Source organism: Canis lupus, chromosome 8 (genome assembly GCF_048164855.1).
Source record: "Canis lupus baileyi chromosome 8, mCanLup2.hap1, whole genome shotgun sequence".
NCBI classification, from domain to species: domain Eukaryota; kingdom Metazoa; phylum Chordata; class Mammalia; order Carnivora; family Canidae; genus Canis; species Canis lupus.
In genome coordinates, this window is record NC_132845.1 from 41238745 (window position 1) to 41261557 (window position 22813).

Consider the following 22813-nt stretch of genomic DNA (forward strand, 5'->3'; position numbering starts at 1 on the left):
TGCTTTTGATCACTGGGATCGCACACCTAAGGGCTGCACGAGTATGCGTTTGTGCTCCGGGATTGCTATAGCAAATTACCACAAACTGGGTGGCTTGAGGCAACAGAGATGTATCTTCTCATAGTTCTGGAGGCAGAAGCCCTAAATCAAGGTGTGGGCAGGGCCACGCTCCCTGCAGTGCTCTAGGGGAGAACCTCTGTCCGCCTCCTCCAGGTCCCGGTGGCTCCAGGCCTTCCTTGGCTTGTTGCCACAGCACCCCAATCTCTGCCTGTCTTCACATGGCTTCCGTCTGGGTGCCCCTCTGTGTCCTCTCCTCTTCTTACGAAGACCCCAGGTCACTGGATTTAAGGCCCCCACTGATCCAGTAGGATTTCATCTCAGGGTCCTTAACTAATTTCATCTGGAGACTATTTCCAAATGCGGTCACATACAGAGGTTCTGGGTGCACATGAACTTTCAGAGGAGGCTATTCAACTCACGACAAATAACTTCTCTTTGTTTCTTACTAAGCTGCCCTTCACGCCGGCGCCCATTATGCTTTTCAATGCCCTTTATGTAAAAATTCATATCTATTGATTAGGGTGAGTGCTTGACTCTCCTGAAGAGCCGGTTGGAGCACTTTATTTTAATATACAGTCACTCCTCGTTATTCATGGGTTCCATATTTGTGAATTTGCCTACTCACTAAAATTTATTTGTAACCCCCCCTCCCAAGTCAATACTCAGGGTGCTTCTCCGATCAATTACAAATGTGGACAGAGTGGTAAAAAATCAGTTGTCCGACCTGCGTGTCCCCCAGCTGTGATTGAACAAGATGTCCCTCTGCCTTTTTGTTTCAGCTCTTACATGTTAACAGTTAACAAGAGTCCTTTTTAAAGTCCATTTAGTACTACTTTGTTTTTTTTTAAAGATTTTATTTATTTATTCGACAGAAGGAGAGAAAGAACACAAGCAGGGGAGGGAGGCAGGCAGGGGCAGAGGGAGGAGCAGGCTCCTGGCTGAGCAGGGAGCCCGATGAGGCGCTGGATCCCAGATCCTCGAGATTATGACCTGAGCTGAAGGCAGACGAGACGCTTAACCAACTGAGCCATCCAGGTGCCCCCACTACTTTTTTTTTTTTTTTTTTTTTTTGCATTTTTGTGGTTGTGTGTGTGTGTGTGATTTTGCTCTTTAGAATGGCCCCCAGGCGAAGTGTGGAAGTGCTGGCTGGTGTTCCCAAGCACAAGAAGGCTGTGATGTGTCTCATGGAGGAAATGTGTGTGTTAGTTAAGCTTCAACTGGGCTTGAGTGTGGTGCTGCTTGTTCAATAGATTTTTTGTCTTTGTTTTCTTTTTTTTGTTTTGGCTTGATGCTGATGAATCAACAGTACATGTATGTACTCCATAAGGTGTCCTTAAATAGAAACACACACAGGACAAGGTTATGTATTGATCAGTTGACAAAAATGTTATGTCTAGAGGCTCTTAGAGACCTTACTCCATATTTTTCCTTTGAAGGGATGCATCATTATTCCCCAAATTCAGTGTTCTAGGTAACTTTTAGAAAACAATCACTATCGGGGTGCCTGGGGGGGTCAGTCGGTGAAGCATCTGCCTTCAGCTCAGGTCATGATCCCGGGGTCCTGGGACCGAGCTCTGTGTCAGACTCCCTGCTGAGCTTCTCCCTCTCCCTGCCCCTTGCTTGTGCTCTCTCTCTTTCTCTCAAACAAATAAAATGTTAAAAAAAAAAAACCCAAAACATCACTACCCTGAATAATAAGAATCGACTGTATTAGTAGATACTTCCTTCTTTTTCCTATTTGCTTTAGTTGACAGCAAGCAAAGAGCCAACATTATCCACTCTCTCCAAACTCCTTCATAAAATGGTTCATATCTTAAAAAAAAAAAGCTTTAAAATAAACATTCAGTTTTAGGACAAGTTTTCAGAACAGTGGCTAAGGTCATGTAGAGAGTTGCTGCATGCCCCTCACCCAGTTTCCTCTGCGATGTAAATCCGTATTCGTAAATATGTGGACGGGAGGGGTGGGCTGAGCCATAGGAGCCTTCTCTGAGGAGAGGTTTGGGCCTGCCCTCTCACCAGCACCCCTGAAATAATGTCCCTTCTCTTTGCTCGGCCTCCTCGCCTACAAAGACGGCCGCCCCCTCTATATCCTGCGCCTGGGCCATATGGACACCAAAGGCTTGATGAAGGCCGTGGGGGAGGAGGCTCTGCTGAAGCATGTGAGTCGGGGTCCCCCGCTCCCTGGATCCCAGGGCTGCCCGTGGGTGGAGCAGCCAAGTGCACGTTTGCCAGCATATTCTCTGCTTTCCAGGTTCTTTCTGTTAACGAGGAAGGACAGAAGAGATGTGAAGGGAACACAAAGCAGTTTGGCCGTCCTATCAGGCAAGAACCCCCGCCAGGAGCCAATTCCCCTGAAATAGTGAAAACAGCAAAGGTCCATTGGGCATAGACGCTGGGCCGGCCAGCATGCTGGGTACTTTACAGAAAGGTCCTCACTGAATTCTTACAATGATCCTGTGAGGCAGGGACTGTTCTTGTTCCTGTGGGGAGACTGAGGCTCAGATGCTCAGCCAAGGCTGCTGCTAAGTGGGTAAGTGGCAGCGCCGAGATTTGAATCTGCTCCTGTCCGCTTCGGGCTCCAGGACGTTATCCCCTGTGCCACATCGCCCCGTGGACCTTGCTTTCCGAGGCAGCTCTGCGCCCCCCACCCCCAAGCACCACCTTGACTCTGTCTTCCAGGCAGGTGGACTCGCAGGTGTCTCTGCACATCCAGTAACCCCCACTCCTCTGCCGGAACTCAGTTTCCCACATGAGCACTTGCGGTGTACTGAAGCTTCCTGAACTGTAGCTCGCTCATCTGTCATGTGGGGACAACATCACCAGTCCCGGGGGTTCTGTGTGGATCAGGGACAACGACCGTTGAGGGCCCCACAGATGCGCGTGTTAACACTCCGCAGTGGGCGCTTCTGAAATCCCGGATTCCTGTTGTCCTTGTCCAGTCCAGGCGCGTCCTGAGGCTGCAGCTTCTTATTCCAGAGCAGCCTGATCTTTGGGAAAATTAAGTTCCTTTGCCTTTTTTTTTTTTAAGATTATTTATTTATTTATTCGTGAGAGACACACAGAGAGAGGCAGAGACACAGGCAGAGGGAGAAGCAGGCTCCATGCAGGGAGCCGGATGCGGAACTCGATCCTGGGTCTCAAGGATCAGGCCCTGGGCTGAAGGCGGCGCTAAACCGCTGAGCCACTGGGGCTGCCCAGTTCCTTTGTTTTTGGAGTTTTCCTAAGGGGACATGCATTGGTTGGGGTGGGGAAGTCGACCACTCAGGGTCCTGATCAGAAGTGGAGGTCACGGGAGAGGGCTCAGATGACAGGGTGTCACGAGGGACTCCTCGCAGCGCGGGCTGGAGGAAGGGGCTGCGGGGGGACTAGCCGCTCTAGTATATCGCTCATTTCCCTAATGAATCAGTATTAATAACGTGGAGGCGCAGGGAGGTTCAGGAACTTGGCCAAAGCCGCAAGGCAAGCGGCAGAGCTGGGATTTGAGTCCAGGCCACCTGAGGCTCGGGAATGCGTGCCAGCGCTTCTCCCGCAGTCGGCCCCTTCTCACCATCTGTTTGTTTGTTTGTTTGTTTTTTTAAGATTGTATTTATTTATTCATGAGAGACAGAGAGAGAGGCAGAGACACAGGCAGAGGGAGAAGCAGGCTCCATGCAGGGAGCTCGAAGTGGTACTCGATCCTGGGACTCCAGGATCATTCTCTGGGCCAAAGGCAGGCACCAAACCACTGATCCACCCAGGCACCCCCCTTTTCACCATCTGGTAGCAAAACCCGCTTTCCGAGTGCGAGCTATGGCCTGTCCCCACAGAGAGCTTTATACATACTATCTCATTTAACCCTAACAACTACTTGAGATGGGGACTCTTACTGTTACGGCCACTGTCTTTTTTTTTTTTTTTTTTTACGGCCACTGTCTTGATGAGGAAGTTGCCCGTGTCACCCAGCTCTCGGGGATGGAGGTGACACCTGAATTCAGGTGCCTAGCCTCAGAGGCCACACACCGAACCTCCTCACCGCAGGGCCTCCCCAGCCAAGGGTCAGGGGTGGTAGGATCCACGAGAGTGTCCCATGGCTCCTGCCCCTCTACTCCCAGCCCTGCTTCCTGAGCCTCCCTGTCCATTCCTGTCTGCCAGCCTCGGAGTCCCCGCCCCCCCCAGGGGGTCAGGGGCCCTGGGCAATGGCAGAGCAAGCCGCAGTGAGTGGCCTGTCTCTGCTGCAGCTCCTGGACCTGCCTGGTGGACTTGGAGGGTCTCAACATGCGGCACCTGTGGCGGCCGGGGGTGAAGGCCCTGCTGCGCATGATCGAGGTGGTCGAGGACAATTACCCTGAGACCCTGGGCCGGTTGCTCATCGTGCGAGCCCCTCGTGTCTTCCCGGTGCTCTGGACGCTGGTGAGAGTGGGTCATGGGTCCGAGCCCCGCGTTGGGCGTAGACATTACTTCAATAAACGAAAACTTAAATAATAAAATGGTTGTCCTGTGAATGACATCTCGATATAAAACAAACAAAGCCTTTCCATCCTGTCTCCTCTCCCTCACTTCAGATCAGCCCCTTTATCAACGAGAACACCAGGCAGAAATTCCTCATCTACAGTGGCAGCAATTACCAGGGCCCCGGAGGCCTCGTGGACTACCTGGACAGAGACGTGATCCCCGACTTCCTTGGGGGAGACTGTGTGGTGAGTGTGCGGGTGCAAGCCCTGGGCTGTGGCCTTGGGAGGAGCAGAGATGGCTGGGCCGGGCTGCAGAGGTCCGGTGGGGCTGGAGTGGGGCCGGCCGGCGTTGGGGGGGCTGAGACCTGGAGAGGCCATGCGTTCTCTCTCTCTCTCTCTCTCTCTCTCTCTCTCTCTCGGGAGGGCAGGGTTTGTTTTAGAAGCTGCTGCAAAGGGACGCTTGGGTGGCTCAGCGGTTGAGCGTCTCTGCCTTTGGCTCAGGGTGTGATCCCGGGGTCCTGGGATCGAGTCCTGCATCGGGCTCCCTGCATGGAGCCTGCTTCTCCCTCTGCCTGTGTCTCTGCCTCTCTCTGTGTGTCTCTCAGGAATAAATAACTAAAATCTTTAAAAAGAAGCTGCTGCAAAGAGAGGTGAGTCCTCTCCAAAGGAGGGGCCTGACCTTGATTCTTTCAGGCACAGTGATTCACGTGGAAGTTTCTGGAAGCCCAGAGACCAGGCCTGTCAAAGGTTTACCTTGCTATTCCCCATTCAGTGTGTTGCTAGGCGGCCGTCAGAGTTCACCTGCTGACTTTGCGCCCTCTGCTGCCAGGAGAGGTGACTCAAACATCCCAGTGGCCTGGACCATGGAGCTGGTGTGCCCAAAGGGATTTATTCCCAACCCACAGTCCCACGGAGTGGAAAGATCGGCCAACTACTTCAGGGAGGGGCAGCCACAGACCCCTTTTACTGCCTCCCCCTGGGGGTGAGATGACACAGGAATGGGTGACCTTGCGTCACAACTGTCATCTCTCATCTGGCTACAGGAGGCCAGGCCCCTCTTCCTTCTGTAACAGAACACCAAACTCCAACCTTACATGATTTCTGAGTAAAAAAAAAAAAAAGGCATTTCCCAGAAATTTCTGCCAACCTTGCCCATTGTCTCCACTTGCTGAGATACGCATACGTGATTTATGCTTAGCAAATGGGCCTGTAAGACCAGCATGGTAATAAGAGACTGGGGGGGCCTGATAAACATGGGTTTGTGCCCGGGCTCAGCCACTTGCTGTTGTGGGACCTCAGGCAAGTGGCCTGACCTCTCTGAGCTTCCATTTTCCTTCTCTGTGCACAGAATAATAGCTCCGACTACATGTGGTTCTGGAGAGCACATGAGGTCATGGAAGCCCTGTACCCTACTCACTAAGGGGTCGCTGTTACACCTGCAGTTTCAGGGTCATGGCTGGATCCTGACCTGCCACGTTTGTCTTTGTCTCTCAGTGTAATGTCCCCGAAGGAGGGCTGGTCCCCAAGTCCCTCTATCTGACGGAAGAGGAACAGGAGCACACGGACCAGCTACGGCAGTGGAGAGAGACTTACCAGTCGGCCAGCGTGCTCCGAGGGGCGCCCCATGAGGTGCTGGGACCTGGCCTTGGAGGGCCACTGGGCTGGGGTGTTGTCTTAGGTCAGGGTCCCCTGAAGCAGAGCCGGAGACAAGGGTTCTTGTGCCAGCGGCTCATTGAGGGTGAGCTCAGGAAAAACCTGTAAGGAGCAAAGGGACAGGATGGGAGTGGGGAAGGATGTAAGCACAGGGGCGGTGCAGCCACAGCTCGCCCAGCCTGATCACAGTGAAACACTGGGCTATGCAGAGCATGACAGATGGACAGGCCTTCTGTACCCTCATGTCAGTCCTTGGCTGTAGGTCACCCACCCCGTGACAGGTGGGACCTCCCAGCCATTTCAGACAGAGGCAGGTCCATTTGCCCAGAGCTGTTCTTAGACAGTGGAGGCTGGGGCCTCAGTGGCCCATCTTCCCCACAATGAGGACTGGAGACCCAGGTGGGTACCCACAGTACCTCCTGCAGCTGACCTCCCATCCCAGCTCCCCAGGTAGGATCCCAGACCAGACTCTGACTGTGCCCCTCCCCATGCAGGTTGCAGTGGAGATTCTGGAGGGGGAGTCAGTCATCACCTGGGACTTTGACATCCTGAGAGGGGATGTGGTGTTCAGCCTGTATCACAGCAAGCAGGTGCCCAAGCCTGGCCCCCAGGAGCCTGGGGCCAGGGCTGGCGGGCAGCTGACGGACAAAGGCTGGGTCCTAGGTGTGGATTATAGCCGTGTGGAGGCCCCTCTCGTCTGCCGGGAAGGGGAGAGCATCCAGGTTTGAATTCCTTTGTTCATTTAGTCATTCATCACGCAGGATTGAGTGTTCACTGTGTGCCAGTTATTCCAGGAGCGCCAAACTAGATGAACTAGATCTGGCCTTTGACCTCAGGGACCCTGTGGGACAGTCGGGGAAAAAGACTGAGCAGATCCAGAACTCTGGGGACCCCAGAACCCCAGCCCCAGAATCCCTTTTGCCAGGCCCCATGCCAGGAGTGTAACTCAGAACCTTTGGGCACGAGGCCTAGACTCTGCATCCCTCACCCTCTCCCAGTGATTTCTGATGTGTAAGTTCCAGAAGCTATGCAGCAGAGACGCTCCATGTCTGGGGACAGAACTCAGATGAGTCTTGGAACATGAACCCCCTTGCTACTCACATTCTCCACGAGGCCAGAGCTTGCAAGTCTTCTAACACCTGCCTCACTCACTCACTCACTCACTCACTCACTCACTCACAGTGTGCCAACAAGCTCTGGTGAGCAGATCTCACCACAGGTCCCTGGGCAGCAGGCTGTCTTGACCTCACACACCAGCGCCCCCAGCCCTCTCTGAACTTGCTTTTCTTACAACTAACACCCACAGTCTCACTGTCCAGGCCCTCAGCTAACTCTAACCAACCTGCCAGTTCCCTGCCCAAATCCCTCCCAGGGCAGCAGAACAAAAGCCCCACCAAATCCAGGCATTTAACCAGCTGTATTTGTGGTCCTGCAACCACAGCCTCACCCCAGGCCTCCACGCTCACCAGATTCAGAGGGAGGCTCTCAGCCCCCAGAGATAAGGAGTAACAGCAGAGAGGTCAAGGATGACTTTGGGAAGCCCTGGAAGAAGTCCTGCTGGTGGACTGGTTTAGCAAGGGGCTCCCATCCCCAGGCGGACCAGAGCCTCAGGCAGGGCTCCTGTGTTGCAGGGCTCCCATGTGACCCGGTGGCCTGGCATCTACTTGCTCCAGTGGCAAATGCATAGCCCCCCTGGCAATGTGGCCTGCAGCCTGCCGGGTGTGGAGGACGTCCTGACGGCCCTGCATAGCCCCGGTCCCAAGTGCAAACTCCTCTACTACTATGAGGTGCTGGCATCTGAGGACTTCAGGTAGGCGGGGCTGGAGTAGGGAGCTTGGGCAGGAGGGGCCCCCCTACTTCCCTCCAGGCCAGGCTCACAGCACTTCTGAGGCCCCTTCCTTCTGGGCTGGGGGCATTGGATTCACCTCCCCTACTCGCCTTTGACCTTATCCAGGCAGGACTCCAGCACTGGGATTGTTAAAATTCTCCAGTGGTTCAGTACATGTGTGAGCAATCGGATCAAACACTATGTCCAAATGCTGCTCCAGCCACAGAACCTCCCCTTCAAATGAAGCTTTGGACAGAAGCCCCACATACCAGATAGATCGTGGTGGGGAGGGGAGCCCAAGGCCCTCCTATTTGGACCTCTTCTCACTCCTAGAAACCCATAAAACAGGGTTGGACCATCCTAGAACATTGCAGAACAGTGTCTCGCAGACACCTCTCCCCAGGCGTTGCTTTCAGAGAGGCAGGGAGGTGTTGTGGTTATGACCTCCAGCACCTCCTGGTTGCTGTGTGACCTTAGGCAAGTCACTTAAGCTGTCTGAGCCTCAGCCTCCCCATCTGTTAAACGGGGACCACTGAAACCCCTACGTCATGGGGTTGTCATCAGGATGAAATGGTTGGGGGAAGCCTGCCCTTCACTGAGGTATACAGTGAGCACTTGATAGCAAAAATGGAGCAGAGAGTGAGGAGATGGAGTAGGCATTTTCTTCAAGGCTTTACATTTTATCTTTTAAAAACAAACATGATTTTGCATCCTGCTTCATGAAGTATCTGTGTTAGTTTCCTTATTTTTCTCTTCTTTTTTTTTTTCCTTAAGTAGGCTCCATGCCCAACATGGGGCTTGAAATCATGACCCTGAGATCAAGACCTGAGCCGAGATCCAGAGTCAGACACCTAACCAACTGAGCCACCCAGGCACCCCTGTGTTAGTACCCCTCTAAAAAGAAGCCTTTGTATTCTTTACCATGGAGTCAAATTGAGGCTCTGGCAGGTGTCACATCTGTATCCATATGCAGGTGGAGCTCCAAGTATCCTAAGGGCGCATGCAGCTCAGTGTGGGAGATACTGGGCCAGCGGTAAACGGCTTGTTTTGGCCACTGGGCACCAATGCAGGAGACAGACACTGTAGACACAAGGGTCTGGGGGTTGCTGCCTCCAGGAGGGCAGGTAGGCTGAAGGGTGGGCCAGACGCTGCTGGCCAGCCTGTCTGGACTGGTCAGTGTGGGCCAGCCTGGCTGCCCGGACCTTCAACAGCTCACAGAGAACCAGTTCAAGGGCATGTCCCTGGCTGTCCCCAGTAGGCAGGCAGTAGGCTGGATCCCCGGGGTCCAGACACACAGGTCTACCATCAAGGACCAGGAGACCACATGACACATGTGTGTAATTATGAACAGTACTGTAGGGACACCTGGGTGGCTCAGCGGTTGAGCATTTGCCTTTGGCTCTGGTCGTGATCCCGGGGTCCTAGGATCAAGTTCCGCATTGGGCTCCCTGCAGGGAGCCTGCTTCTCCCTCTGCCTGGGTCTCTGCCTCTCTCTGTGTCTCTCATGAATAAATAAATAAGATCTTAAAACAAAACAAAACAAAACAAAACAAAACAAAAAAATACAGTACTGGGGATCCCTGGGTGGCGCAGCGGTTTAGCACCTGCCTTTGGCTCAGGGCGCGATCCTGGAGACCCGGGATCGAATCCCACGTCGGGCTCCCGGTGCATGGAGCCTGCTTCTCCCTCTGCCTATGTCTCTGCCTCTCTCTCTCTCACTCTCTCTCTGTGTGACTATCGTAAATTAAAAAAATAAAATAAAATTAAAACAAAACAAAAACAGTACTGGATGCCATGAAGGTATTCCAGCCTGGGGTCCTCACCCAAGGTTACACAGCTAGGAGGTGCCAAGCAATCATGCTTGCTCTCGCTCTCTCCCTCTGTCAAGTGAACAAAATATTTTTTTGTTTTATATTTTATATTTTCAGCACAGCATGTTTTCAGGGCACAGGACAAGGGGCTTGACACAGGATGGGCAGGAGATATGGAGGGGTTCCTGGGAAGTGACACTGGAGTTGAGACCTAGGTGGCTTACACACATATCGCCTCGGGGGAGTAGGTGGTTGTCAAAATGCAGACCCTGCAGCTGTGGGGCCGGGGAGACTCTGCAGCTCTAACAAGCTGCAGGGGGTGCTGGCGGTGCTGGTTTCCACACCAGGCTCCCAGTAGCCAGGCCCCTAAAGCTGCGCTGGCCAGCAGGTAGCTACTAGCCACACATAGCAATTACACTTAGCTGTTACAGCTAAATGAAAGCCAAAAATCAGTTCCTCCGCTGCGCAGGCCACATTTTGTGTGCCCAATAGCCCCAACGTAGCTGATGTAGAATGTGCCCGGGCTCGCAGAAGGTTCTCCTGGACAGCGCTGCTCTGAAGTCTGGAGTAGAAGTTAACCAAAGTTAACAGTCAGGAGAGAAAGTGCTTCTGGCAGCAGGTGCAGACCTGCACAGATTCCAAAACAGGAGGCGCGTATCAGAGAAGCTGAAAGGAGGTGTGGGGGTGGGGGGGCTAGGGATAGAGCTGGGGACTGGCAGGCTGTGGGGCACCCTCTGGGCCATGCTAGATCCCCGGCTCAGGGGAGCCCCTGCAGGTGTGTAGCAGGCTGGGATCTTAGGGGCTGGGGCAGGAGGATGGGTGGAGCCTCGTTTCTCACCGTAACTTCACTTGCTTTTCCCTCTGCACTTGCCCTCTGTGCCTGGGGTGGTTACCAGTCTTGTGGTAAGAGCCCTGGGGCCCCATCTGCAGCATCACCAGCTTTTCCACTGCTGTGTGAGGGCCCCAGGGTTCCGTCACCACCCGAAGGTAATGTGAGTGCGACGCTCTTCCTCCCCAGGGGCTCCATGTCCAGCCTGGAATCCTGCACCAGCGGCTTCTCCCAGCTCAGCGCCACCACCTCCTCCTCTTCGGGCCACTCCCACAGCAGCCCCCTGGTCTCCAGATAGCTGGGACTGAGCCCTGTGGGGCAGCCCTTTGGGGCAGCCCGCTCGCCTCTCACGTCTGCGAGTGTCCAGGGGGTCCGGGACCGTGGGGGGCTACAGCCCAGGGAGTGGACACTAAGTTGGGGCATCTGGAACCAATGGCAATGATCCAGCTCGTGCACTCTTGAGGATGCAAGGACAGAATTACCTCCTGTGGGCTTCCTGTAAGGAAAAGCCCAGGAGCAGGTGGGTCTGCTTGGTCTGGGAGCTCAGGAATGTCATCAGGCCCAGCATCCCCTCTCCACCTCTGGCTCTGCTTTCCTCTCCTTCTCAGGGGCCCTCCCCATGCAGGGGGCCCCATCACCGTTAGGCTCCCCCTTTCCCACCAGCTCAGCTGCAGAAGAGAACCTCTCTCCCACAAAGTCCCATCCGAGCTCCCAGAGTTGAGTCTAATCAGCCCATCTGGATCCCACACTGCACCAATGACAGTTTCCAGGAGACCCGAGAACACTGATTGGCCAGCAGGTCCTGTGTCCGATCTGGACCCATCACCATGTGGGGATGGGGTCTCAACGATTGGCCCACCTGGACCACATGCTTGTATCTGAACTGGTTTGCAAAGCATAAAGGGGTTGCCTCTAGGAATACTGGGGTACTCCACAAAAAGAAGAGGGAAAGAACTCTGGGTAGGCAGAAATGACTGTGCTCACAGCTGATTCCTTAACGATGTCCTGTGTCTCAAGACATGTGTGTCCCATGACATGCATCATGAGCATTTACAGGAGTTACAGGCTTCACTTTCTGTGGGGAGCAGCCCACCTGGACCGGAAATCCATTTTCCCAGCACTTGGCTAGGAAGTCAACCTGACCACCGCTGACTTGAGGAGGGTAGAGAGGCCCAGGCAGTGACGAAGTGGCTCTGGCTGTCTTTAAACTCCTCTGGAAGCCCTTTCCTTTCCTTGGAGCTGTTTGACTATGACTTTTTTGGTTGTACGTCACAGAGACTCACACAAAAGGGTAACAAGTCATGAGTACGTGTAACTGGCCAGTCTAGGAATCCTTGCTTCAGGTAAGGCTGGATCCAGGATCCAGTCCTGGCATCAGGACTCCCCTGTGGGGAGGAGGAGGTTATGACTCTGTTGTGTCTACCCCGGGGCAAATATGACCCCTGGAACCAGCTTCAATATTGACAGACTTTCCCTAAGTTCCAGATTTTTGGGTATCCTTGGATACTTCTTTCCTTTCCTGGGCTTCCAAAAACACAACAAGTCAGAGGTTACTAACTGGCAGCCTGCAGTCTGATCTGGCTTTTGTTTTATGCCTATAGAGAGATTTTTGAAAAATATTTTGTTTACTTAACAGAGGGAGAGAGCGAGAGCAAGCACAAGCAGAGGTAGAGGCAGAGCGAGAGGGAGCAGCAGGCTCCCCGCTGAGTAGGGAGCCCAACGTGGGGCTCGATCCCAGGACCCCAGGATCATGACTGGAGCCAACTGCAGATGCTTAACTGACTGAGCCACCCAGGTGTCCCGCCTATAGAAGGATTTAAAAACGGGCATTTCACACAGAAATCAGGCTGTCCGGCTTCCCTCAGGCATTTGGGACTGTTGACAAAATGGGGCCACTTTTGCCATGTAAAGGCAATACAACTGTGTCCCTGGATGGGACCACCCCAAATCCTCACCTCTCTATCAACCAGTTCACCTCACTCAGTCACATTATCTGGCTGGGAGGGACCTCACTGATATGGCTCTGTCAGTAGCAGCCCCAGGTGCCAAGTGGGGCCAGATGGTTCAATGTCAGTCTTCTTTCATAGTCTTGCTTACAGCTGAGGTCATCTCTGGTCAATACCCAGAGTTACGGGGCCTTGCCCAAGGAGTAGGTTTACAACCATGGGCTTCATGCTTCCATGCAGTCTCGGCGTGATGGAGCAAGGAGAGCAAGGACTTCCTTGCATACCAACCTCACCCCAAACCTGGAGCAGAGGGAAGGAGTTATTTTGTCAGAGACATCTTTCTCCTTGCAGAGAGGGAGTCTCATCCACCTGTTTGCTCCTCAGGTACAGGAACAAAATCCAAAACTGCATCCAGCATCGAGGTGTGTGTGCACATGAGGTAGACAGGGGGAGCCTGGAGACGTTCTCCAAGTGAATTGCCCCCACGTCACCAGGTATTTATCAGTCAGGATTGTGAGATACTTTCACCAGTCTTTAGATGAGTTTCTAGCTTGCTTTCTAAAACCCAGGTGTGCCCTAGAAGCATTCTGGGGTAAGCTGCCCTGGCACTCCCCACATACTAATCGCATTAATTGTCTAGGACTAGCACCAGGGAAGGATGGAGAAGCCTTTCCTTGACTTGGGATTATACATGGCTTGGCAACTGGAACTTGTATCTGCTGTGAACAGTCCAGCCTCAGACTCTCTCAGTTCTCCCCCTGAGAGCTCATTCTTTCTCCTTTAAGAAAGATCTAGCTCAAACTGACTTAGGCAACGAAGGGACTTCCATTGGGATGGCTAAGGGCTTTCTTGCTGCAAGTATGGCTGGATCCAGGAGCGTGGTGTCCCCAGGCTCGTGTGCTCATCCTCTCAACCTCACCCAGGCCCCTTGGCTCTGTATCTCTTCTCACACTGGTCTCATCCTCTCCTCCACCCAGTGGAAAAGGTGGCTGCCAGCAGCCCCAAGCCTACAACCACAATCTCTAAGGCTCAGAGAATTCTCTTTCCATCTCAAATCCCACAGAAGGCTCTGACTGGCCCTGTTTGAGTTGATAGGTCGCTCCTACAGATGTATTGGCCAAGGGGCTGTGGGTCCTGTGATTGCCATTTCTTCCAGAAACAACAGTGGGATAGGAGAGAGCAGGTCACCCCAGGACAAGGGAGGCTGGGTCACAGAAGCAGCAAATAGCCATGGCGGCATCTGCTGCCATCCCCCTCCCTTGCTGGAGGTCTCTGGGGTCTAAGCTGAAGCTCCATCAATCAATAGGTCTTTCCTACCTTTGGGAGGCGTGAAATTAAAAATCCAAGGAAGGGCTGCCAAGTTCCTGGCTTCTGTATTTCCCTAGACCTCAGGGTTGGAAGCCCCTTGGCTTGGTGTTTCCCCATCTTGTTCATTAACCTGTTGTGACCAGGACAGAAACAACCCACAAGCCAAAGGATCCTGCCCATGCACTGTGTTTTAGGAGCTTGGGTCTTAAACTTTAGATGGGGCGGGGTTCAAACCCCAGCCTTCTTTTCACTAGCTGTGTAACCCCCAGCAGGTGACTTAACTCCCCCGTGCCTCAGTTTCCTCATCTGTAAAATGGGGATATGCCTACCTCATTCACTGGGTTGTAGTGGGACGAATGAGAGCAGCTGTAGAGTCCACAACCCAGTGCCCAGCACACAGAAAGCACATGATAGGGGTAGCCCTGGTGGCGCAGCGGTTTAGCGCCGCCTGTAGCCCAGGGCGTGATCCTGGAGACCCTGGATCAAGTCCCACGTCAGGCTCTCTGCATGGAGCCTGCTTCTCCCTCTACCTGTATCTCTGCCTCTCTCTCTCTCTGTGTGTCTCTATGAATAAATAAATAAAGTTTAAAAAAAAGCACATGATAAACGTCACAGGTTATCCTGATGATCGAAGGCTTCCCAACCAAACACTCCAGACTCCTTCCTGAGGATGCCCGCCTGTCACTGTTTCTCATGGGACAGAAGGCTCGGCACCACGTGCATCTGGAGGAAAGTGGGTGTCAGACTATTCCTTCCCTCTTACTTTCCCATTTAGAAACTGCTTGCGTTTTTCTGGGCAAATCCACTAATCTGGAAGAGCATCATTCAGAGTGGTTATTTCCACTCTCTTCCATTCTCTGGCTAGAGGATGTTCTCTGTACAGGCTGAAATAAGGGGTTTCTGACAACTTCTTCCCCCCACCCTGCACTCTGGAATATATTGCTCCTCCTGTAAAACGAACTGTTGGATGAGAATACTGTAATTCTGTTCCCCGCACTCGATTTCAGCCAGTAAAACATGACGTTCCCTATTTGCCTGATCATTTGCTCCAACCGAAAGCATTAAACGTTTCAAGTGTGGATGTACCTCAACTGTCTACCTCCTTAAACCCTGGAGGTTTCCCTGGGCTTGTTACTCTGCACTGTTTTTTCTAAGACTCAAAAGCATTTTCAAAAGGAGTGATAGTACCCTCAAAGGGTTGCAAGTTGGTTCTTGGGCGGAGGTGGAGGGGAGCCCATTAAAAAAAAAAATCACGTTACATATAAAGCACAGATGCACGGTAGTAGTTCTCTAGGGGTGCGGCTGCCCGAACAAATTATCACGAACTTGGTAGCTTAAAACAACAGGAGTTGATTCCCTCACAGATCTGGAGGCCGGAAGTCTGAGATTCTGAGATCAAGGTGTTTGCAGGTATTCGTTCCCTCCTAACACTAGGAGAGGATCCTTCCTGCCTCTTCCAGCTCCTTGCTTGTGGCTACATCGCTCCCATCTCTGCTTATCTGCGGATGGCTGCTTCTCTGTGCATCTTGTAAGGACACCAGTCACTGGATGTAGGGCTCATTCTAAATCTAGTAGGATTTTAGCTTGAGATCCTTAACTGATTATATCTGCAGAGACTACTGTCAAAGAAAGTCACATTCTGAGGTTCTGTGTGGACATTAATTCCGGGGTGGGGGGGACATTATTCAAACCATTGCATGTGCATCTCGTGCATAAATAGATATGTGTAGTTTATCAATGGCATTAAATGCAAATCCCCCGGCTCTGCTGACTTGGAACCTTGAGGTGGGTTCCTGGATTCTATTTGCCAGGTGTCCAAGTGAAGGTGAGGGCCCTGCCGTCCATCTTTATGGGCCAACTCTGCCTTGTTCCCTGGAGTTTGACCAAAGTCCTAGCCCTATGTCCAAGGACAGCCAGAGTGCTGAGGTTGGGGTTTGGGTGAGGGCCCTGTCCGGGGCACCACCTGTCCCTCCCGTGAGCTTCCTTGGGACACAGAGCAGGAGGCCAAGGATCCCACTTGGGGGAGCAGAGGAGGTGTAGTTATTTTATGTGACTGCTCTGGGGCCACCTGTCTATACTGGCTTTGGTTACCCAGCCCTTCCCAACGCATCCAATTGAGGGGGAGGAAGCAGCCCTTGGCTGCTTTGGTACAGTGCGTATATTCACTTTCTGGGATTTTTCCATGGATTTCTCTGCAACTGCGGGCAAGAGCTCTTAAAGGACAGCTGACTGATTCCTGCATGTGGTGGGTGTTGAGAAAGACAGAGGTCCCTGGGGCAGGCCAGCTGGGATCAGGTCGGAGCCATGAGTCACTGCTGACGTCTATCCTGGGCAGAATTGCCTCCCCAGATGCCCCTTGGGGTTTGAGGGGCCCAGAGAGGGTGGATCATGCCAGGGCTCCCTTGTGGCCTAGAGGCTGCTTCTGGGACCAATTCCTCCTCTGAGGCCAGGGGTCAGGTCCAAAGCAGACCTCTGGGGCCTCCACGGAGGCAGGTCTCAGAGCACTAGTGGGGAGTCTAGGCTGGGCCTGGAAGGAGCCGGAAGGAAAAGTGCCAGGTGGTTCCCAGGGACAGAAGAGGTGGCTGTGGCTTCCAAACTTCTCTTCCAGTCCATTTCCCTCTCCTGCCTTCAGTGCTCCCCTCCCCTGCCAAGGCATTCCTGAGGAACACAGGTCCCCAAAAAGCATAACTTAAAACCTCTCACTTAAGAGTTTCCTGGAGCCCAAAGTTTTCTGACACACAGACCCCTTTGCAAATCCAATGACAGCTTCGGGCCTCACGCTTGAATTGTTCCCATATTGAGGCTAAGAGCCTTTGAAAGCCCACTTGTTAAGCCCAGGATTGAACCTTTTCCTGGAGACTTTCCTGATGCTTGAGTTTTATAGAGCATCCCAGCAGCTGTGTGTTACCATGGCAACTTGCACAGCATGCAGGACTCTAGGGATTCCAAGTTGGGCCACCAAGACATCTGGTCCACATTCTGTGCCCAGGGGTCTTTCATCACTACCATGAGGTGGGGAGGGGATCCTCATGCCCCCAGAACTATTCCACATTAAACCCCAACTAGCAATCCCGAAGCTTGAGGACTTGAGCTCTTGCATATTTGTGTCAACATGTGTCTCTACCCACCACCAGAGGTAAGCGTCAGAATCTCAAAACACTTTTCTGCCTCTGCTCCATGTCCCATCTATGCTCTGCAAATGCCTGAGTCCAAAATGTGCCTCTCCAGGAACAGTACATTAGGACTGTTAGACTCTTTGGATAGCCAAAGACCCCCAAATATAACACAAAGTGCCTCAAGCAAAAATGGTCCATGTAATTGGTCCAAGAAGGATACTGGCTTCAAGCATAGCTGGATCTAGGGGCTGAAACAATGTCCCTTTTCTCTTAATTTGGTTCTTCTCCACACTAGCTTCACTCTCCTTCTCCACATAGTTCAGAACCTGGCAGGTGGATGTGTTTTTCCCCAAATTCTAGCAGAAGTTCCAGGGTGGGCTCTAGTGAGCCCACTGGGACAGAGTATCTCTGACCCATTTATTCATGACATCTGGGACTTGGAGGGGATGGTACCAACCAAACCAGAGGGATGGAGAATGGGGAGAGATAGTACCATAAAGGCAATGGGAGGGAGGCTCACAGCCATGGCTCTCAGTGTCCTGCCTACCTTCTCTGGGCTTTCTCATTACCACCGGGAGGCATCTGGGATGCAAGAAACTACAAGCTTCTGGTAGCTACTGCTGGTTGCTGAAACAGAATTCAGCCCCTCTTTAGGGCAGGCTGGAAGTGCCAGTGAGTTAACCCCCAAGAGAAGCCCCCAACCCATGATGAGAGAGTGTTGGCTGACAAACACCCCACAGGAGGCACAATCGCAAGCTGTCCTCTGCATTCTCCCAGAGACCCCAGGTGATCAAGTGGGGAGCTGCTCACTAGTGTACTATGTACCGGCTGCCTTTCCTACCCAACCTCACTTTCCTGTCTCCCACCAGGGTTTCTTGGGGGTCACCTCCCAAATAAACTACTTGCCCTCATATTCTTATCTCAGGTTTTGCTGCTGGGAGGGATCCAAAGACAGAACACATACTAAAAGAAGAGGAACTGGTGTTGGGAAGGCAAAATACATAACTCCACACAAACAGGGAGGGTGAATGTATCCTAGTCCTTGAACCAGGGACCGCTCCGGCACACCACGATGGACCTTCTTCAATCCCTCTGGCCTAAAATCCATCAGGCCCATTCACAGTACTGTAACATTCCCAGCTCAGCTGCCAGCCCAGCCAAGGACAGAGAAAACTCTGCAGAGGTCAGAGTTTTCAGGACAAGGGTTTCTATAGCCTGTTGCCTCAGAACCCCTGGAGGTGCTCCCTGTAGATTCCCAGACCCCCTGCCCCTCTGGGACAGGATCTGGACATCTGCAATATGATTCTCTGAGAACATTGTTGGGGAAATACACTCTGACCTGCAGCTGGGCTCAGGAACTGTGTCTTAGGAATATGCAAACGTGATTCAAAGGTGTTTGGGAACTCCTCCAAGCTCTTGTCACTACATCCTACCCTTGAACACTGGGAGCAAAACACCAAAGGAGCCTAAGGACCAGTTGTGCACTAAAAGAGAGCAAAACACAAAATGAGACTTCCAGGTGGAGCTGAAACACAAGTTCAGCTGGTTGTTTACATTTCTGGAAGGAGGAATTAAAACTTGAAGCATTTGCCTAGTTCCATGGATAAGCAGCTGTCCTGAGGTTCCCAGACACACTGTGAACACCACCCCTCCCTTCCCTCCAACCTGGGTCACAAGCCCAGCAAACAGGCTGAGTCAAGAGGTAGAAATTACAGCAGCCTGGCCGTGGGCAGCATGGCCTTCGGGGATGGTTCACTAGGTGTAGGCTCAGCATGCCCAAGGGTACCGACAACATGGCCTGTAGCTCCTACTGTGGGACAAAACACAGCACGCTGGAGGGAGTATCGGAGGCTGGCATGGCAGTTCTCAACTTCAGGGAGAGAGATGTGTCCAGTTTAATCAGATCGGTAGTGAAATGGAATAGAGAGGCCAGGCAAAAGTGGGTCGAAACAGGCTTTTAATGGGAGGCGCTCTCGGGGGAGGTTCTGCAGCCCGCAGGGGAGGGAGAGAGCGGGGAAGTGGTGCAGGGGAGGGCAAGTGGGCTCTTTAAGGGGGGAGGGGAAGGGGTTGGTTGTCCTACAGGGTGATGAATATTAGGCACATTACTGGTGGAATTGGCCTGGGGCAGTAACTGCCCATGCCCTTAGATGGGGTCTGGGGAAGTACTGCTCAGGTTTCCTGCAGACGTCCAGGCTTCCCCCAATGACGTGTCCTCTGGCAGTCTGCTGGTGGTGGGAACGTTCTGAGGTGGAGGCCACAAGGTGGGTGGTCCATCGCCATTGTGTTGATTCTTCCTGATCCCCCTTGATCCTGGTTCCCCTTGATCCTGCGGGCCCAACATTCCTACAACATTCCTATCCTTTTCTTGTTATAGGGTGTCCTTTCAGATCTGGCTACTTCCTGCTGATATAGGGGCTAAGTGGGGTCCCGCAGAAGTGGGCAAGCGGGAGTAGGGATGTAGGAGTTGGTTGACACATACTCGAGACATTTCCCAAACTTGTTCCTGGATGAATCGGAGAATGCAAGGGGCCACCATTAATAGTATGCCGATGATTAGGAGCGGGCTTAGGAGGGGGAGGAGCCATGTGGTTAGTGGGGGCTGCCACCATTGGGGTGTAGTTGGGCCGCCAGGGTGGTACTGGGCCTGGAGAGACTCACGAACTCTGGTGAGTGTGTGGAGATTGGTCTCTACTACACCTGTTTCATTGATGTAGTAGCAGCACTCTTCGTTGAGGAACATGCAGGCTCCTCCCTTGTCTGCGGTGAGGAGGTCCAAGGTGCGTCGGTTCTGGAGCGCCAGCCGGGCCAGAGAGGTTATCTGGTGTTGGAGGGAGGCCAGAGACTCAGCTGAGGCCTTGATGGCCACTCAAAGCCTTTCAGATAGGTCCCTGGTGGAATCTACAGAGTGGATTAAGGCCCCTGTCCCCAACCAGGGTTCAGGCCAGGGAGACCTCAACAACTAGTGGGAGAAAGATTGCCCTTTTTTGTTTTTTGGGGGGAGGGCTGGCAAGGAGGGCTATTTCTGCCTGACTATAGATAGTTAATCATAGAACTAGGGAGACAGGCACAGAGGAGGGAGGCAGAGGTATTGAGAGATTTAGATAGGGTGCCATTGCACCAAAATAAACCACTGATAGGAGCGTGATGAGAGGTGACGAGAGGTGACGAGGTGACGTTTGACTGGGTGACTCTGCAAAGGGATGAGTTAGGGGTGGAGTAACAGAAGGGGAATTGATGATTAAGAGGGTCAGTAAATAGGGGAACATTAGTGAGAGAGGGATGAGGCACCCGGATGTGTGGGTGTGGGGCTGGTGGGGCTGAATGCATTGGGGAGGGAACGGCCACAAGGGGAGTTTTGCCTAAAGCAGCACAGATAAAACAATGGGACAGATTGCCCGTGCCAGGAAGGTTGGCAAGGGAAGTGCCTTGTTGGGTAAGTTTTACCCAGGAGAAGGGGTCCTGGTCCTGAGGTGGGTTAGTCTGTAGGTGGGTTTGGAGAAGTTGTTCCTGTGCACGTATAGGGTCAGCTTTTGATCTTTTAGGGTAGATTGGTTTTGTAAGACCCTTATGTATGATCTAGATTTGGAGGGAGGCGGTAGGGTAGGAGGAGCAACCCCAGCGGTAAAGTTTCGCCATTACCCCCGTTGCCCAGCAGGGGTCCCAAGGGTCCGGAACAGTTAGGGCATATTTGCTGGACTGTTGGTAGAAACGACAAGGTTGATGATGGGCCATAGAAGGACCGGTGAAAGGACCATGACAAAGATGATAGATATTGCAGTACGAATAAGGACAGCCCCCATTAGTTTGGACCCAATAATTTTGACAGTTAGGATGAGTCTGATCACAGGTGAAACAGATTATTGGATCAGAACTAGGATTAGGACCAGGTGGAGGGAGGGAGTAAAATCTATCAAAGGTGAAATTGATGCTAGCCTGGCAACCTAAAAGTTGACAATCAGGGGTAGAAATAAGGTGAGACAGGATTCCCTGGTCCCAGGTTTCTGTCATGTAAAATAACAAACAAACAAACAAACAAACAAACAAACAAAAATAAATAAATAAATAAATAAATAAATAAATAAATAAATAAAACAAACCTCCACCTAAACCCAGGGTCAGTGGTAGAGTGACTAGGAGGTAGGACCAGGAGGAGGATGGCGCGAAAGCTGTATTTGAGTAGGTCCCAAAGGTTGTGCCGTCCATACATCTTGCGAGGAGGCTCGCTTTAATTTAGAGATGTGTACCCACGGGTGGTGTCCTGTGAGTTTGGCGGCCGTGGAGGTCGTAAGGACCACCGTATAGAGACCAGTCCACTTAGGCTGTAAAGTTTTTGGGTTTAGTTCTTTTAGTAGGACACTATATCCTGGGGCCAGGAGTGGGGAGTATCTGATGTGGGTTCTCCTGGAGTAGGGGTGACTGAATCCGCATGGGCCCCAGGAGGGCTCTTAGAAGAGTTAGGTAAGGTAGGCAAGATAGGAGAGGAGGAGATGATGATGGAAGATTTTGAGTGAGCAGGAAAGGCTGCCCAGAGAGAAGCTCAAAGGGACTTAGACCCGACAGCCCTCTCAGGGTAGCTCTGAGCCTTGTTAAAGCCAGTGGGAGGAGGGTTGGCCGGGACAGGCAGGTTTCAAGGGTAAGTTTGGTGAGATGTTCCTTGAGAAAGCTGTTGGCCCTCTCTACCTTACCCGAAGACTGGGGGGGTGATACGGGATATGGAGTTTCTGGGTAATATTTAGGCTCTCGGAGACTTGCTGGGTGATGCTGGAGATGAAAGCCAGGCCATTGTCAGATTGTAGGGTCCGCAGGAAGCCGAATCTCGGAATCATGTGTTTGATGAGTATGGTGGCCACACATCGGCCGTCTCCTGAGCTGTGGGGAAAGCCTCTATCCACCCTGTAAAGTTGTCCACTAAGGTTAATAGGTAGCGAAAGCATTTATGGTGCGGCATGTGGGAAAAGTCAAGCTGCCAGTCCTCGCCAGGTTGGTGGCCGCAGAGCTGGTGATTGGGTCCCGGCCTGCGAATTCCCCCTTGAGCGTTTACAGTGGAGCAGGTTTACAAGATTAATGCACCTCTCCAATAACCTTTCGGAGATGTGGATAGTGGAAAAGGGGTTCTAGGAACTGGTGTAAGGCCTTGGGACCAATGTGTAGGGATTGATGTATGTCTGGGCCCCACCAGTCATTGTCCAACCCGAGCAGTTGGAAGGCTGATTTACGGACTCAGGGTTTCCTCCGCGTGGAGGCACCGAGGATCCTCCGAGACCGGGCTGTCAGATTTCCAGTGGCTCATCATTCGACATTGAGGGCGTGGCCGCGTTGGCTCCTTGGGATTGGGACATTGACGGGCCCAGTGTCCCTCGGTGCCTCATCTGAAGTGAGCCCACCGGCCGCAGGGCTGCACCAAGGCTTGGGTCTGGAGCTGGACCTTCTGCTGGAGTCTAGCCTGCCTCTTCAGTTCAGCCACTTCCTCTCCGGTGTTAAAGACTTTAAATGTCATTTTCACCAGGTCGGGAATGGGAGTTTGAGGACCCTCCTCGGCCTTCTTTAATGTCTTATGGATATCGGGGGAGGGCTGAGAAATAAAATGGGTCGCCAAGACAGTAGTCCCGGCGGGGAGGCAGGGTCCAGGCGGGTGTACTGGGTTAAGGCCTCAGTGAGCCTATTAAGGAAAATGGCAAGGTTTTCATCTGGGTTCTGAACGACTTCCCCATTTATCATAGTTGATGGCCTTGTTAGAGGCCGCCCGCGTGCCAGCGAGGAAACAATGGCCACGCGGTCGCGGCGCCGGCAGCCACTCCGGATGATCCCGTCCGGATCCACGGCGTCGATGCC

General features: G+C 52.6%; 1 protein-coding gene across 4 annotated transcripts in view; it reads left to right on the plus strand.

Annotated features, from left to right (window-relative positions):
- The window catches only part of SEC14L5 (SEC14 like lipid binding 5), a 41888-nt gene extending 26938 nt beyond the window's left edge, over positions 1–14950 (plus strand). For all 4 annotated transcript variants that reach the window (XM_072835658.1, XM_072835661.1, XM_072835660.1 and 1 more), the window contains 8 exons: positions 2131–2219; positions 2312–2382; positions 4278–4449; positions 4602–4736; positions 5985–6119; positions 6638–6865; positions 7775–7953; positions 10801–14950. In XM_072835658.1, the coding sequence (XP_072691759.1) occupies positions 2131–2219; positions 2312–2382; positions 4278–4449; positions 4602–4736; positions 5985–6119; positions 6638–6865; positions 7775–7953; positions 10801–10909 (1118 nt within the window). In that variant the 3' untranslated portion in view covers positions 10910–14950. The remainder of the gene's footprint in view (positions 1–2130; positions 2220–2311; positions 2383–4277; positions 4450–4601; positions 4737–5984; positions 6120–6637; positions 6866–7774; positions 7954–10800) is intronic.
- Positions 14951–22813: the final 7863 nt, after the last annotated feature.